Source organism: Pithys albifrons, chromosome 3, assembly GCF_047495875.1.
Source record: "Pithys albifrons albifrons isolate INPA30051 chromosome 3, PitAlb_v1, whole genome shotgun sequence".
NCBI classification, from domain to species: Eukaryota; Metazoa; Chordata; class Aves; order Passeriformes; family Thamnophilidae; genus Pithys; species Pithys albifrons.
The window spans coordinates 68,405,929-68,421,331 of record NC_092460.1 but is presented as its reverse complement, the minus strand read 5'-3'; the positions used below and the strand labels follow the sequence as shown (position 1 = coordinate 68,421,331).

Below are 15,403 nucleotides of genomic sequence, written 5' to 3'. Positions count from 1 at the left end.
TTTGCTACGGTAAAAGCACAATGAAGGCAAAGATAAATGTAGCTTAACAAGTACCTGGTGGTATAATTGGAGAGTGCTTTACATAGACAGCATATAATTAATGAGACCCAGCTATGACATGAATAACTACCTGCTCCCCTAAAGGAATGCTAGGATTGTGGAGTATATACATTTAGGAACAGCAGCAAGACGCACTCATGCCACAAGGCTACCCTTCAGAAACACAGAGAATGAGTGGATGTTAAACTGATTTTAAGTGCAAAAATATTTTGTATAAAAAAGTCCTCCTGCTTAACAGAAGTGAAGAACACAAATCACATTTCTCACCAACAGTCAATCAAGTCCTGGAATGAACAAACACATAAAAATGTACATACATATAAATATAGTCTCCAAGAAAGCTTGGAGAACATAAAAAGGACGTAAGTAAATGAGCTACTTTCCACTGATCCATGCATTTTAAACAAAAATTGAAGCATACATGAATGAATTAATTCTGCTGTCTCTTAGTTTATTTTGGGGTAATAACACAACATTTTACAAATTACCCTCCTCTCTTGTGTCCAGAATCACACAAAATTTCAAACTGGCCTGTCCTTTTAATATTGGATTCTAACTGGGAGCATCATTTAACATCATTATTGCAAGTATTGGCAGATTTTTTCAGCTAAACCCTGCCTACTTTTACATGGGATTTATTATTACTGTATTTGTTTGCCTCTGTATGTGTGCATAAACAGAGAACTACGCTTAAGCCATTATTGTATTTGCACTCAGCAACAAACAGCTCAAATTGTCCATGCCTTGGGGTATGGAAATTAGAGCTTTGTTTTAGAGCTAAATTTATCTGAAGGAAAGCACTACAATAAATGCAAACCACGACAGCTGCAATTTGATCGAATATCTGCAGGGTTGGGAGGAGGTCACTGTCCCATGCTTTGTTTCCTACAAATTTCAGGGAAGGGAGATGACCCGGGGCAGCACTGAGGATGCTCAGCAGTGCTTGGCGCCTCTCCTGCATGGGTGGGCGTGATTCCTGGCTGGCCAGTGTACATACATTTCATTTCTGCCCTGAGCACAGTGCTGGGGCGCTGTCCTTGCGGGCCATCCTCTGCTCCGCACGGGAACTGCACGTGGCAGCCGCAGACAGCCGGGGGCTGCTGCTGTCCCTGCACCGGGGGTGGGGGAGTGGGAGGGTTTGAGCTGTAGGGTGGTGTGGACCAGGAGGAAAGCACCTCCAAGCTAAAAATCAATTCTCACAGAACTTTTGGTCATAGACATGGGCCTATTATAAATGCCTCTTTATCCAATCTTGCCATAGAGAAGCTGATTTTCCTCCCCATGGTTTCTATATATTTTTAAATTAAGCTGCAGAGTTCAAAGAAAGCAGACTTTTCTAACCATCAAAATAATTTAAACTTACTGCCAGGAATTTTAAGAATCCTTCATCTCTACAGTTAAGAGTATCCTCCTCTGAGACCTTCCAACAATATGCAATTCCTCACATGGTTTCAGCTCTGTCATACATATGCTTTGGAAGTGCTGGAATGCCTAAATTAAAATTTATTTCTTTCAATAAGCAGAATTCAGAAGCATCTATTATAGAAGATGGATAACCCTTAGGGCCTCATTTTCAGAATTTCCTTGACTTAATTCAGTACACAGATCTAGTTTTCCTCAAATCATTTCTGTTGCTGGGCTCTTCCATCTAGTTGTTGTTCAGAACCTGACTTTTCTACCATGAGTACATTCGGTGCCATGTTTAATTTGATATTACATACTTTGCTTGACATTTTCAGGGCCAAGAAAAGAGAAGGCCTTCTGACAACTCAGCAAGATTTGAGGGGGGCAAATAAAATAAAGCCTGCCAACACCATCAACTCACTCTGATGTAGAGTCATCGGCTTTCAATGAAATACTTTATAACAGTGATGCTGGGAAAGTAGAGCAGCACAAGCACAGGCAGAAACCCCAAAACGCCTTTGCAGTCTTTACAAGTGTAAGGGAGTTAATTCTAAACAAGACTGTATGCAAAGCTTTCCTCGTTTTCCAGACAGAAAAATTTCAGAGCAAGGTAATTTATCCGAGGGCCGGGCCGGGCCGCCGCGGGGCGGGGCGGGGCAGGAGCGATGCTCACTTGGGTCTGCCCGGGCGCGGGGGGGCCGAGCGCAGCCTGCGGAGCGCATCGCGCAGGGACGGGCAGGGCGGCCTTCTGCCCCCAGCCCCGAGCGAGCGAGGCCGCGGACACACCGAGGCAGACCAGGACTCGGCCCCGGGACGCACCGGGGCAGACCAGGGCTCGGCTCGCGGCACAGCAGCGGTGCCGGTGTTGGTGGCGGTGCCGCAGCCTCGGCCCATCCGCACGGGCGGCTCCTGCCCCCTGGCGGAGGCTCCGCGCGGCGCCGCCGCTCCCGCCTGCCCGCCCCGCCCCGCTCCGCCCCGCGCCGGCAGCTCCCGCCGGAGCCCGAGCCAGGCGCGAACACCGCAGTGCCAGCAGCTCCCGGGAGCTTCAGGCATGCGGGGCCTTGAACACAGCGCTAGGGGCATTCACGCTGCCTCACCCGCATTGCAACAAGTTGGCACACTGCAACAACTAAAATAACTGATTGCCAATAACCCCCTGCAGCGCTGCAGGCTGGGGACAGAGTGGCTGGAAAGCAGCCGGGCAGAAAGGGACCTGGGGATTTGGATTTACAGGAGACTGAACATGAGCCAGCAGTGTGCCCAGGTGGCCAAGAAGGCCAATGGCATCCTGGCCTGTGCCAGGAATAGTGTGGCCAGCAGGATGAGGGCAGTGATCCTTCCCCTGTACTCAGTGCTGGTGAGGCCACACCTCGAGTACTGTGTTCAGTTCTGGGCCCCTCAGTTCAGGAAAGATTGAGGTGCTGGAGCAGGTCCAGAGAAGAGCAACAAGGCTAGTGAAAGGACTTGAGCATAAGTCCTATGGGGAGAGGCTGAGGGAGCTGGAGTTGTTTAGCCTGGAGAAGAGGAGGCTTAGAGGAGAGCTTATCATGCTCTACAACAACTTGAAAGGAGGTTGTAGCCAGGTGGGGGTTGGTCTCTTCTCTCAGGCAAACAACAGTAGGACAAGAGGGCATGGGCTTAAGCTCTGCCAGCGGAGGTTTAGGTTGGATATCAGGAAGAAGTTCGTTACAGAGAGAGTGGTCAGGCATTGGAATGGCCTGCCCAGGGCAGATTCTCTGACCCTGGAGGTTTTTAAGGTGAGACTGGATGTGGCAGTTAGTGCCATGATCTAGCAATCAAAGTGGGGTTGGATTAAGGGTTGGACTCTTCCAACCCAACTGATTCTATGATTCTATGATTCACGGAATTGTTAGGGTTGAAGGGACCTCTGGGGATCATCCAGGCCAATCCCCCTGACAAGGCAAGGTCACCCAGAGCAGGTGAACCTATCCAGGCGGATTTTGAATATCTCCAGGGAGGGAGACTCCACAACTGCCCTGGGCAGTCAGTTTCAGGGCTCTGACACCCTCAGAGTAAAGACAAATTCTTCCTCATGTTGAGGTGAAACTTGTTGAGTTTTAGTTTATGGCCATTGCTCCTCTTCCTGTCTCTGAGCACCATGGAAAAGACACACTCTTGGCACCCTCCTTTGAGATGTTTATATGCATTAATGAAATCCCCTCTGTCTTCTTTGAACAGGCCCAGCTATCACGGTCTTTCCTCATAAGAGAAATGCTCCAGTTCCTTAATCATTTTTCTAGCCCTCCACTGGACCCTCTCCAGTAGTTCCTTGTCTTTCCTGTACTGAGGAGCCCAGAACTGGACACAATACTCCAGACACGGCCTCACTAGGGATCCCCTCCCTCAACCTGCTGGCTACTCTTGTCATCTGTTTATCCTCAGAACAGAGCCCTTTCAGCCAGGATCTCAGTCTTGCTATGACAGATAGTAGCTTTTCTCCCTACACACACAGTATCAGGTGTCTGCTTTTTTTTTTGGCAAGAAAAAGTTTCAGAAGACATAAACACAGAATTAACTCCTTAGCCTGCTTTATCTCTATCAAAAAGGCATCAGATGCCCCTAATCCTGATGAAACTCTCCTCACTTCTATTGGCTATATAATGAGGTGAAGCTTTTCAAGAAGAAAACTGTACAACACAGGTTGCTCTCTCAAGACTGTTCAACTAATTAAAATAGCACCAATCTAGAAAAAAACCCCTGTATACATTTCATCTAAGTAAAAAAAATCTCAATAAAGAAGAAAATCATGATGCAATGTATGCAAATGTATACCTTCCAACAAACCATACAGACTAGCTCTGTGCCAATTTTTCCCATCTAAAATTAAATCAGGTTCAGTGTGGAATAGGTGCTCTCTCCTCTTAATCTTTCTTTAAAATACATACATTACAGACATGTATACAAGGCTAAATACAGGGCAAAGATTATAGTTTGATGCTTCTAACTGATACAGAACAGCACTTGGAAGCGTCCCTCCTGGCTCCTTTGAACAGAATCTGTAAATGCACATCTTTAAAAACAAGAGATGAAATTTAGAGCATTTCACTTGCGGTACCTTCAGGGCTTGAGCTTATTTATCTCCTTTTAACTGGAACAATTGTGATACTGACAATTGCTGATATTGAGCATTTACTGTTTTTTAAACAGAACAGTAAATTATCTGAAAACAGCACAAACTTGCTAATGCCAGTTCCAACACAGAGAATACCATTTAGCAGTACTTCTAAATGGAAACAGTTTAATTGTTAAATGTCTAAGTTAGGCTATGACTTGATTGGTGTCTTCTTTTCACAATGTTTAACTGCATGTAGCTGTCAGACAAGAACTGTCCAAAGAAAACCACACCAAATAGAGGAAAAATAATTTTAAAATACTTTTAAAGTCCTGAATTGCATTTCATTTGAGACTTGAGGCAAAACCAGTTAGAGTTTAACTAAAATTTATAAGGAATTTGGGGGGAAAAAATGATGGCATGCTAAATGCTTCCAGGAAAAGGGAACAAAACCATCCTTAGATAAACCTGTCAGATTGGACTGTTTAAAAAAAAGTATCTATATCTACTCATCATTTTTGCCAGGTTCATAGGACTCCTTTGCAGCAATGGGTGTTTCAGGAAACACCACCAAGAAGTCTGCCTGCATGTCCGGGAAACATGAACCAAGTGAAAAGGTACAGTCTGGGAGCACAAAACCCTCATACATTGTGCACATCTCAACTGCACTGACCTAACTCAACAACATCCATGACATACAAGTACAAAACAGGGCTGATTAAAAAATGCGCTGTCAAAGTGGCCCAAAATCTTCATGCAAAGATTACTGGGAGTATAAGGTAGCAGGAAGTTAGTCAGAGGCAGGATGAAGATCATTTATTGCAAGTACAGATGTGACACAGGAGTGTTGACCTTGGAACTGCTCCCTTACACAGATGAAAGAAAATACTATTTTGCCTAAAGCAATTACAAGTGCAAGTCTCCTCCAAGAGCTTAAAGTAGGTGCAATTATCTATTGCTTTTCTTAATCTGACCATTTTTATAAGATTTCCTTTTAATGTAAAACTTAATGCTGAAATTATATTGCATTGTGGTAGAGTCATTTGTGTATCAAAGACAGACGATGAACTTTAGCCCTCTGATAAAGAGCAAATGGGATCGAATCTGTACCATATTAACAAAGACACAGGGAGGAATATATTCTGTTTAGTTCAGTTTAGAAACAGGGAGAACAGATTACTATGACCTATACAAGGAGTAACCTAGATACTCTAAGTGTAGTGAGTTATCTAGGGTTTCTACATTTGTCATACTCTACCCACAAAAGCCCTCACAAGCAGTCAGGTGCCCAAACATGAGCTGAGATGGTCTTCTATATGAACATCTACAGAGATGTGAACTTCAAATAATGCAGGGCAGTAGCAGCCCTGAACACTCAGACACATTCAGGAAAACAGTGATGGGTGACACACATGCTGCTCTCATTAGAAAGGCAGAGCACTTGAAATAGCCCTTCTACACTCTTTTACCTTTGCTGCCCAGTCCCAGGACACTCCATTTGCTCATCTCTCCTACACTTGGAGACAGTTGCAACAGGAGCAAATCATGTCATGCTTTCAGAGCCTGGCAGTCTTCTGGCTTGAAAATTATGCCAGCTGAAGTGTGAAATTGCTGTCCCCTCTCTTAAAAATGCTCTGAACCCACCAGGGTGCAGTGGATAGGCACGGTCATCATCTCTCTCAACAAAGAAGGGAGCAAAACTGAGCCCACTAGCCATAGTACATAAATCTGCTCACACACCCCACACTGAATGATGCCTAAACCATGGCTATGAATGCTGCTCCTAGACATATCCAGCTACATGTCCAAATACAGTTCGTGGGTCTGTTTGCCTGCACTTCTTTGGGAAGAAAGAACAATCCAGCAAGATAATTGTTATTCAGAATTTAAAGTTAAGTACTACTTGTACCAACAACTCCAGTCTGTAATTATATGTACTGAACAAAAGGCACATATATCAGGAAAAACTATGATTGAATACTTCTTTTCAGACAAATACAACCTCTGGGAAACACTGATTAGCTCAAAAACCTTCTTTTCAAATAAGAGGCTTTTTCTGAAAAATACAGCAATAAAATTTTGAAAAAAGAAAAAAAAGAACAAGATCACATCTCCCAAGATGTGATCCACATGTACACACCAGCGGGCCAAACCACTGATCTGCCTAACAAGAATAATTTTTAATAACATGGAAAACTGAAGAGGGAAGATGTAGAGCAGCTACATCAATTACAGAATAGAAAAAACAGTTTCCAGAGGGAAATAGATGGATATTCAGTTTCCATAACCTCATGATCTCCTCACAGTTGTTCATGCTGTATGTAAGTCAAGTGGGTTGTAGGAATCTACTTCCATGTCCCACTTCCCCACACCCAATCTGCCTCAGTGAAGAGCTGCACACACTGTAAAGGCACTGCTGTGCTTTATAGACAGTCCAACACTATGTGAACTATGGGTCATTGGACCAAGGAGGCTGCTCCTCATCCATGTCCCTGATGTGACCTTTTATGTTCCATTTATGTAGTTTTGGGCAACAAGTACAAGCGGCTGTGGTGCAGGGAAGACCAAGAGCCTCTGCTGCTGCTGCTGCTTGGGTAACAAGGCTTTGTAAAGTGCATACCCATATACTCAGCCTGATAATAGCAGCCAATGCTAAAATCTGTTACTGTAAGGCAACACAAATCTTTATCTTAAAAAAGAAAGGGGAGAATAAAAAAGAAAAGAGAAGAGCATCATGCTTCTAAAAGTCAAGTAATTCATAAGCGTTGCCATAGTGCTACCTGGGACTTATCATGCAGTTCCTGCATCACAGGCATGTATGTGGTAAGCTCAAGGCTCTTAAATAGTTCTGTCCACACTCAGATGGTGTTAAGGTAGTGGAAGGGAAAAAAAAGTGAAAAAACCCCCCTCTCTATATCTTCATGTTCTCTACATCATGTGATACATGTAAGCAACAAGGACCTCAGAGCCCTGAGACATACATACCATTTCCTTAAATGCACTTTCTATGGCCCCAATAACCAGGCACTCATGTGGGATCTTCTTCTCAGTGAAGAAGCGTGTGGGAGGGGTGCTGGGAGACCCTGGGGCCCCCACACCCCCCCGCAGGGAGGCCGCCCGTGTCAGTGTCCTGCTGTTGGTGGCCGGATTGTCAGGCTCCTCTCCCAGGCAGGTGGGCGGGAGGACGGCGGTGTTCCGCAGGATGTCTACGATCTCCTGCAGCTGCTCCAGGATATGGTGCTGCAGAAGTTTGGAAGCAACCACAGCTGCCCCTGACCCAGCATGTCCATCAAACAGAGACCAGTAGTACAGATTGATCCCATCTGTGTCCTGGAGAAGCAGGAAGGGAAGAAAGGGAAGGAAGAGGTAGTCACTGTTACACAGCTGTGAGTAAAGTTCAAGCATATTCTTAACTAGTGCATCAACAGCATAGTCATCTACACAGCAGAGGGCTCCTCCAGGAGGAGGAATTGAGTGCGTTCTTCCTTCCATTACTAAAATGCTGAGATAAGGGAGCATTGCCCTAAAGTCCTGGATTACTTATCATAGTAAGGATCACACAGAATATATCCTAGAATGTTGGCAAAGCCAACACATGTATGTACACATTTGCAAATGCAGCTCCTTATCCAGACCCACCCACTTACCCAGCATGATAAATTCACCAAAAAAGCTGTTGAGAAACTTCCCCCTTGAAGGCAGGGCTGGCAGCTGTACTAGCTGGCTCTGGGCTCAGAATCCCTCCAAGTTCACAGAATAGTTGGCTGTAAAATTCTGCTAAAGTAATTTTTAACGGTTAACAGGATTAGCAACTAAAAGCCTTGTATAAATAGACTGCTATTCATGCAAATTGTGAAAGTATTTTGCCAACAGAAACAAGTATCCCAAAATGAAAGTATTTCAGTTGAAAACTGAGATTATTTATTCAAAATGGCAACACTGAGCCTTATGGAATCTGTAGATCAAACTACTGCTCCCATTCTTCTCTTAGGGTTTGGCTCCCTGGCCAAAATGCATGTCATGATGCATCATGGATAATGCTTGCACAGCATAAATGCTTATGTCATTTAAAGGTCCTGTACGCCTATGGAAATGTGCTACCTTTGGGGAAAAAAACAAAGGCATTACACCTCTGATTGAAATGAAAATATTTTACTTTCCACCTAAAGGAAGAAAATATTTTGTCATTGTTCTTCCCCGACTCCCAAACTGTAACAGAAACTTACAATTAAGAACAAGTTTACACATATACACTCTTGCCCCAGTTTTCTGAAGTTCTCCAAAGCAAGTCCACACTAAAATTTGTGTTACAACTTTTCAGAAGATAAAGGAGAACAGTTATTAACATTTTTTAACAATTTACTCTCATTATTATTACCTCTCCTGTACTGAACAAGCCTCATATGAGTTTGGGAGTCAAATAAAGGAGAGACTGGGATACTTTAAAACTGACAAACAATAGCCCTTGACAAAAACTGAAACTAAAATGTTATCACGTATTTCCTCTAAGCCAATGGGCAGCACAAATTTGGACAGACAAGTTCACATGGGCCTGAGCTGTATTTTCAGGCTGCAACATACATGAACACAGCATGGCCACATCAGCTATGGTGGTTCATTGATCTTGCCCTTTTTGGACTGACAGTTCTTGAACAAAGAGGGTTTTGCTACTAGTTCAGCTGAGTTTAGACATTTACACTGCATACCTGCAGGACAGTTCTCTAAATTGTCCTTATACTGGCCATACAGAGAAAAGGCTCTGCTTTTTCAGACTATGCTCATCTCATTCAAAAGTAGACTCATTTCTCCCTAGTGATGGAAGAAGAATCCTAGATAACTGCAGAGTGTATTACAAGCAGTCAGGGGATATGTCTACCATAACACTGCTCTCATACAGACATTCTGTGTGAGATGCTCCAGGGCCTTAACTTCAGCTGGGATCTGCAGGTATTACTGTCATCTAAATATTGTCTTCAAAAACCTCTGTGTATTCCTACAAAGCTTCATTTGCTTTTGAACTAGTAAAGAGGAAAGCCACTGATAACATATTAGTCGTCTAAAAAGGGAAAAGAACTGTTTTTTCCCCACCCTGAGAATAAAAACATCCCCTCTATTTGAAAGAAATTAATTCCCCAAACCCATACCAATTCAATGAGAATTAAATACATATTGCAGTTAAAGCAGTGACTCAGAGAATGAACAAGGGCCAGCAGCCAGGGCACACAGATAAGACAAAATGCCCCAAAAGATCTTTGCTCTTCCTGGCACAGCCGTAGTCACCAAGCGATTACCTACTTTGGTGTGCATATGCATGGCTGTCCTGTCTCTTTTACATTTGGGAGCTTGAACTTCTTCCCCAAAAGAACTGACATTAAGCAAACTCAGAGAACAAGACATCTATTTTTACTATATTGGCAATATTCTGTCAAAGTAGTCTTTGAAACACCAGTCTCCATTTGTTCTTTTAACTGGACAGAGCCCTCAAATAGGATTGTGATTCATCACCACAGTGATTTATTTTACATTTTCATTCAAAAGATTCTGATTTAACAGCAAACTAAATAGCTACCAGAGACATGAAGAGAACACAGATACTTCACTGCATTGACCTTACAATTAATTTCCAGGATGTACTAGGAAATTTAATAAGCTTCAGGCTCCTCAACTGCTGACCTAGCTTTCAGGAAGGCTCAGCAATCTCCTGGGGTTTTGCAACTGTAAAATATAATCAAGACATGCAAAGTTTTGGGGCAAGCAACAGATGAGAAATCATGAAAGAAAATGCATATATATATATATATATATATATATATATATACACATATACACACAGAGAACTGGAGCTCAAGTATAGCAAGAAAAAAACCCCAGGGAATCTTAGTAGTAGTGATCAGTTTGGGATCAGCTTTTCAGGTAAGCAAGACAGATGTCCCACATTGAAAACCTTCAGATTTTTGTTATGAAGGAAATTCAAAGGAGGCAAATAAAATCATGTTGCCACTAAAGATTTATACCCTGAGTATTACTGTTACAGATATGAACTACACTCACACAATGCATGAGAGCACATCTTTAGCTCTCATAAAATCTAAACTGGGCCAGCAACTGCCACCCCAATCCTTAGAGAAAAGCCTCCTTGTGTTACTGTTGGAATATTTAGCTGCCTGTGGTAGGCTACAAACCTTGTGTCACGCAAAACAAATACACTGACCCATCACTGTGGCAAAGAACACTGCAGAATTAGTAAGCATGTATCCTCACATTACAATTACAGTTAATAATGCATCACAATAAGTCCTGCAGCCTGTCACTATGACAATAGCCTGGCACTGGATTCCCATTTCACTTGCTGATGGTTGTCAGTATTCGTCATCAAGGTATTCCATAGTTAAAGGCATTTAAAAATAGTACCAGTGAAAAAGCTGTATAATTTAACATGAATGCTCTTGAATGGGGACAGACAGCAAATGTGATTAATCAAGCAGCAGTGCAGGGGGGTGGAGGGAAGGGGAGAGAATTAACTTAGGGTTGAATTGTAGAGTCTTTCCTTTCACTGCTCTGCTCAATTTATTACCCATCCTTTCAACAGGAAAAACATGTTTATGCTATTTAACAGGCTTCCTTGGATTTGCGTGTGTGTCAGGGCTAAAGAAATGTTCACTTCTCCACCTCTGCACTTCTGGCCTGCCACCTTCTCCCTCCCACTCCTGGAAGCTGCAGAGTCAAGGCTATGACAGCAGCACCCAACTCGTGTGGACAGCGTGGGTCTGACTCCCTTATGCTGCCTTGCCAATGTGCAGGGCTGGATTGATGGGGTTAGCATAAAGAAAATCTCAGATGCAGCTGTCATTTAAGTTTCACAAACTTCCCAAAAAGTAGGATAAAACAAAAATGGCATGTGGCCTTCTCAAGCCTTCTGTGGATGAAAAGAAAAATCTGAGGCTGATGAAAAGGGCTTTGTTAAATGAAGAGACAGTTTAACTTACAATGCCTATTTCCCTTGTGCTCCACACTTAAAAAATAAACAAGAACAGAATAAATATTTTCTTTCAATAAACTGCTTCCCTTATTCTTTTTTCTTCAATATTTCTGTAAGGTGCTTCACCAGATAGAGACAATTTCAGATTGTGTGTTACAGTGGGATTTCCCTCTAAGCCATTTACAGTATTCAGCCTCTGGCTTTCTTACTAATTACTTGCTCACTGTAGTGCCACAAGTCAGTATTTCTACATCCTAATATGACACATTATAGAAACAAGTGTGGTTCTTTTGTTTCCTTTTAGATACATTCAACCAACAAAAGATGTAGCAAGGAAAAATCCTACTAATTGCTAATGTAAGACTGCCCTCTAGTAGAAAACTTTCTCAAGAAATATGCTGCGTGTTTGAGGAAAATATATTACAAATTTAAATTCACAAGCTGTGGTCTAACAACATGGTAGAATAGGTTTTACACAGTTAAATAATGAGTGCTATAGCACTCATTCCAGTGCCATGTAGACTACAGAAGTAAATCAATAGATAAGAAAAAAACATATAAAGAACAATATAACAAGTAACTAGAAAACAGTATATTATATGAACCACCTGGCTTCTGACTTCAGATTTTGTGCTAATTTCTGGTCAAAATATGTCAGAAATAGAATCAAGAATAGAATATTTGAAATAAAAATATTTCTCTTAAGAAACTTGAAATTGAGTTACTGTTTATTCCAAAATCAAAATGAAAGATACAAAGTAGGAAATACACCAGTGAAGAGAGAAAGAAAAATCAGAAAATTCCATTAAATACTTCTCATAAACACTGGGTAACTAGATATTTAATGAGGTTGACACTAAAGTTCAAAAAGATAAAAAGAGCAGTTTTAAAAAACATGCAGTTTATCGACCCTACCATTACAATACCATAACAGCATGACAACTGTTACAATGGATAACATCAAGGCTTGTGAAGATGCCTTTCCAATAATTAAACAGGTCCCTGTATTTTTAAGGCAATCTAATCTTATGAACTATTTAGTGTTTGGAAAAAAGTTCCTTCTGAGGAAGATGACTGACCATGCAGTGCATGCCTTTTGCTCCTGAGAAGTTTTTGATACTGCATGTTAATTGGGCTTTGTGCTACAAAGCTTTTTATGTCCCACACATGCCCCCAAAATATGAAAATACAGGCAAACTCTGCACACCGTATGCACACAGGTACATTCAACCACATCCTAGAGGTCTGGAACTTAAATGTGGCGTGAGACCAAAACTAGTGTCAAGATGTGTCTGCTCAGGCCAGTGCGCACACAGGGGTGTCTGTGGTGTGTCTATATGCAGAGCACAGCAATTCCCTTTGTGTCAAACAAACCCACCACATGGACCAAGGACACTGTTGCTTATCTTGGTGTTTTATATACACAAACAAGTTCTGTGGCTAAATGTTTGCTTCATAAAACATAAATAAAGCATGCAAAAGTTAAATAGACTCCTGGAACCAAGCATCTGCATGGGCCAACAGCAGACAGCTGCATGGACTTTCTAGGAAAGACTTTTTAAAATGCAGGCTATTAAAACAAATTCTGTTTTGCTTTGCACGACTGTACATAGACCTCATAGTCCCAGCAAGTTCCGGGCACAATTCTTTATCCAGGAGTGTGCAAATATATACTTGAAAATAGAAATCATGACTGTCTGAATACAATGAGAAAGATGAGCATGCAGAAATTTGAATATGTGTTTTAAAGAAAGATTTGAAAGAGGAAAGAACAGGGCAATTTACAAACGCTGAGAATCTGTCAGTTTGAAAATGCTGCACCAATAATGCAATATGAAACAGAACAGGAGGAGCAAGAGGTGGGGAGGGACACAGTACAAGAGGAATGCTTGCTGCTCAGGGCACCAATGAACCCCACAGCCATCAGGTGTACCAAGACATGGAATTCTGGGAGAAAGACTAAAGCAGACTGCTCATCACCATCTGATTTAAAACAGACACACACATACACACAAAAAAACCTCCACTCACCCAAAACAAAAACCACAAAAAAAGGTTATTTACAGTCCACTGAAAAACTCATTATCACTTAGGGACAACTCGTGTTCTCCAGCAGCAGGAATACTGCTATCCACATTGTCCAATTCCAACATTCAAACAGGGCATTTAGTGTTACATGGCGAAATGTTGGAATTGGACACACGCTATCAGTCTCTGCTGGAGGCTCAGTTCATGCTTAAAGAGCAGATAAAGTAATTAGCCAGTCAGAATACAAGACAGATGAAGAACAGCAGATGATTGCCAGTGCAGGACATACATCACACTCCACACAAATGAGAAGCCATAGTCTGCAGAAATCACTGAATGCTGGATGACCGTACCCTATCTGTATAAACTAAAAGATTCTCCTGCTTTAGTAGTTCATAAAATTAGAGAAGGCAGGTATCTGTCTGACATTGGCTGAAGATGTGGCTTAGATGTAAGACACATTTTAACAGCCTATATGATTCATACAGGTCTTTATCTGAGCCCTCTGTAGCTTCAGTCCGAACAGCTGCTAATGCAGTGTCCACAGAGCTCCATGTAGTACAAATATACCTACAAGACAGTGCAGAAACTTAGAAAGAGCTGGTCGAGGTTGACCTCTGCTTGTGGCACCATGAGACATCTGTGCATATTAGAGAATCATAGAATGATATGGGTTGAAAAAGACCTTAAAAATCATTTAGTTCCAACCCCTTTGCCATGGGCAGGGACACCTTGCCCTAGACCAGGGTGCTCAAAGCCCCATCCAACCTGGGCAAACTCTGGGCAACCTGCTCCAGTGCCTCACCACTCTCACAGTAAAGAATTTCTTCCTCATATCTAACATAAACCCTCTCTCAGTTTAAGCCATTACCCCTCATCCTTTCACTACAGACCCTTGTAAAAAGTCCCTCTCCATCTCTCTTTAGGTACTGGAAGGCTGCTCTAAGGCTTCCCCTGGAGTCTTTCTTTCTCTGGGTTGAACAAACCCAGATCTCAATCTGTCTTCTGAGGGGAGGTGCTCCTGCCCTCTGATCATCTTCAAATTTTCAAATACTGTATTTCAGAAATGAAACAAAAAGAAAAATAATTTTTAAACTAAAATATCTGGGATGCAAAGAGCAGGTTTCAATGCAAAAAATAAAAAATCAAGTAGCAGAACTAAGAAAAATATAGTGAAGTGTTCTGTATTTAAGCAGAGAATTAATAAGAGGTAACTGAAAAGATGATATATTCAGTAAACATCTTTTAATGCCACATTGCCACATCCTTTTATATTTATTTTGTACTTTTCCACTGACAAGCTACAGAAGTCTGCTTACTGAATTGTCTTTCAGCTGGAGACCTTCTCCATTGGGCAGCGATGATCTCCGTTTTGTTGAATTCTTGTTTGGTGTAGAATTACTGCCTCCAGCTTTCTTCTTGACGAAGAGGACTTCACAGCTGGCTTGATCTTCATTGTGCGTGCTCTTCCCTGCATTTATTACCCTAAGAAAACACAAACAAATAAAGAAAACAATGCCAAGTTAGCAAAGCACAGAAGCCCCCATCTGTATCTCACATGTGACTCAAGATGTACAGAACCAGATCCAGCAGTATTGCAAGTCCTGACTGACTTACACATATACATACACACACACACACACATATGCATACTTGTTTGTTTTCATACACCTACCCATGACAAAGCAAGCATTTTTTGCAATACTGTGAGAATAAGAACCAGTGGTACCATGGACATGTTTTACTCTTAGGAATAATGCACTTTTCTTTAAAGGGACTACTTTATGGTCCAAGGTGATAGCATGTATGCCTCCCAGTTGAAACATGAGTTCCCCAGTTGCATTTCTACCTGCCAGCCT

At 42.1% G+C, this 15,403-nt stretch overlaps 1 protein-coding gene across 1 annotated transcript in view; it reads right to left on the bottom strand.

Annotated features, from left to right (window-relative positions):
- The window catches only part of PPM1H (protein phosphatase, Mg2+/Mn2+ dependent 1H), a 131,653-nt gene that overhangs the window by 57,587 nt on the left and 58,663 nt on the right, over positions 1–15,403 (bottom strand). Inside the window, exons 2-3 of the mRNA XM_071552314.1 lie at positions 14,864–15,029; positions 7,523–7,867 (exon numbers count right to left, since the gene is read on the bottom strand). Of these exons, the coding sequence (XP_071408415.1) occupies positions 7,523–7,867; positions 14,864–15,029 (511 nt within the window). The remainder of the gene's footprint in view (positions 1–7,522; positions 7,868–14,863; positions 15,030–15,403) is intronic.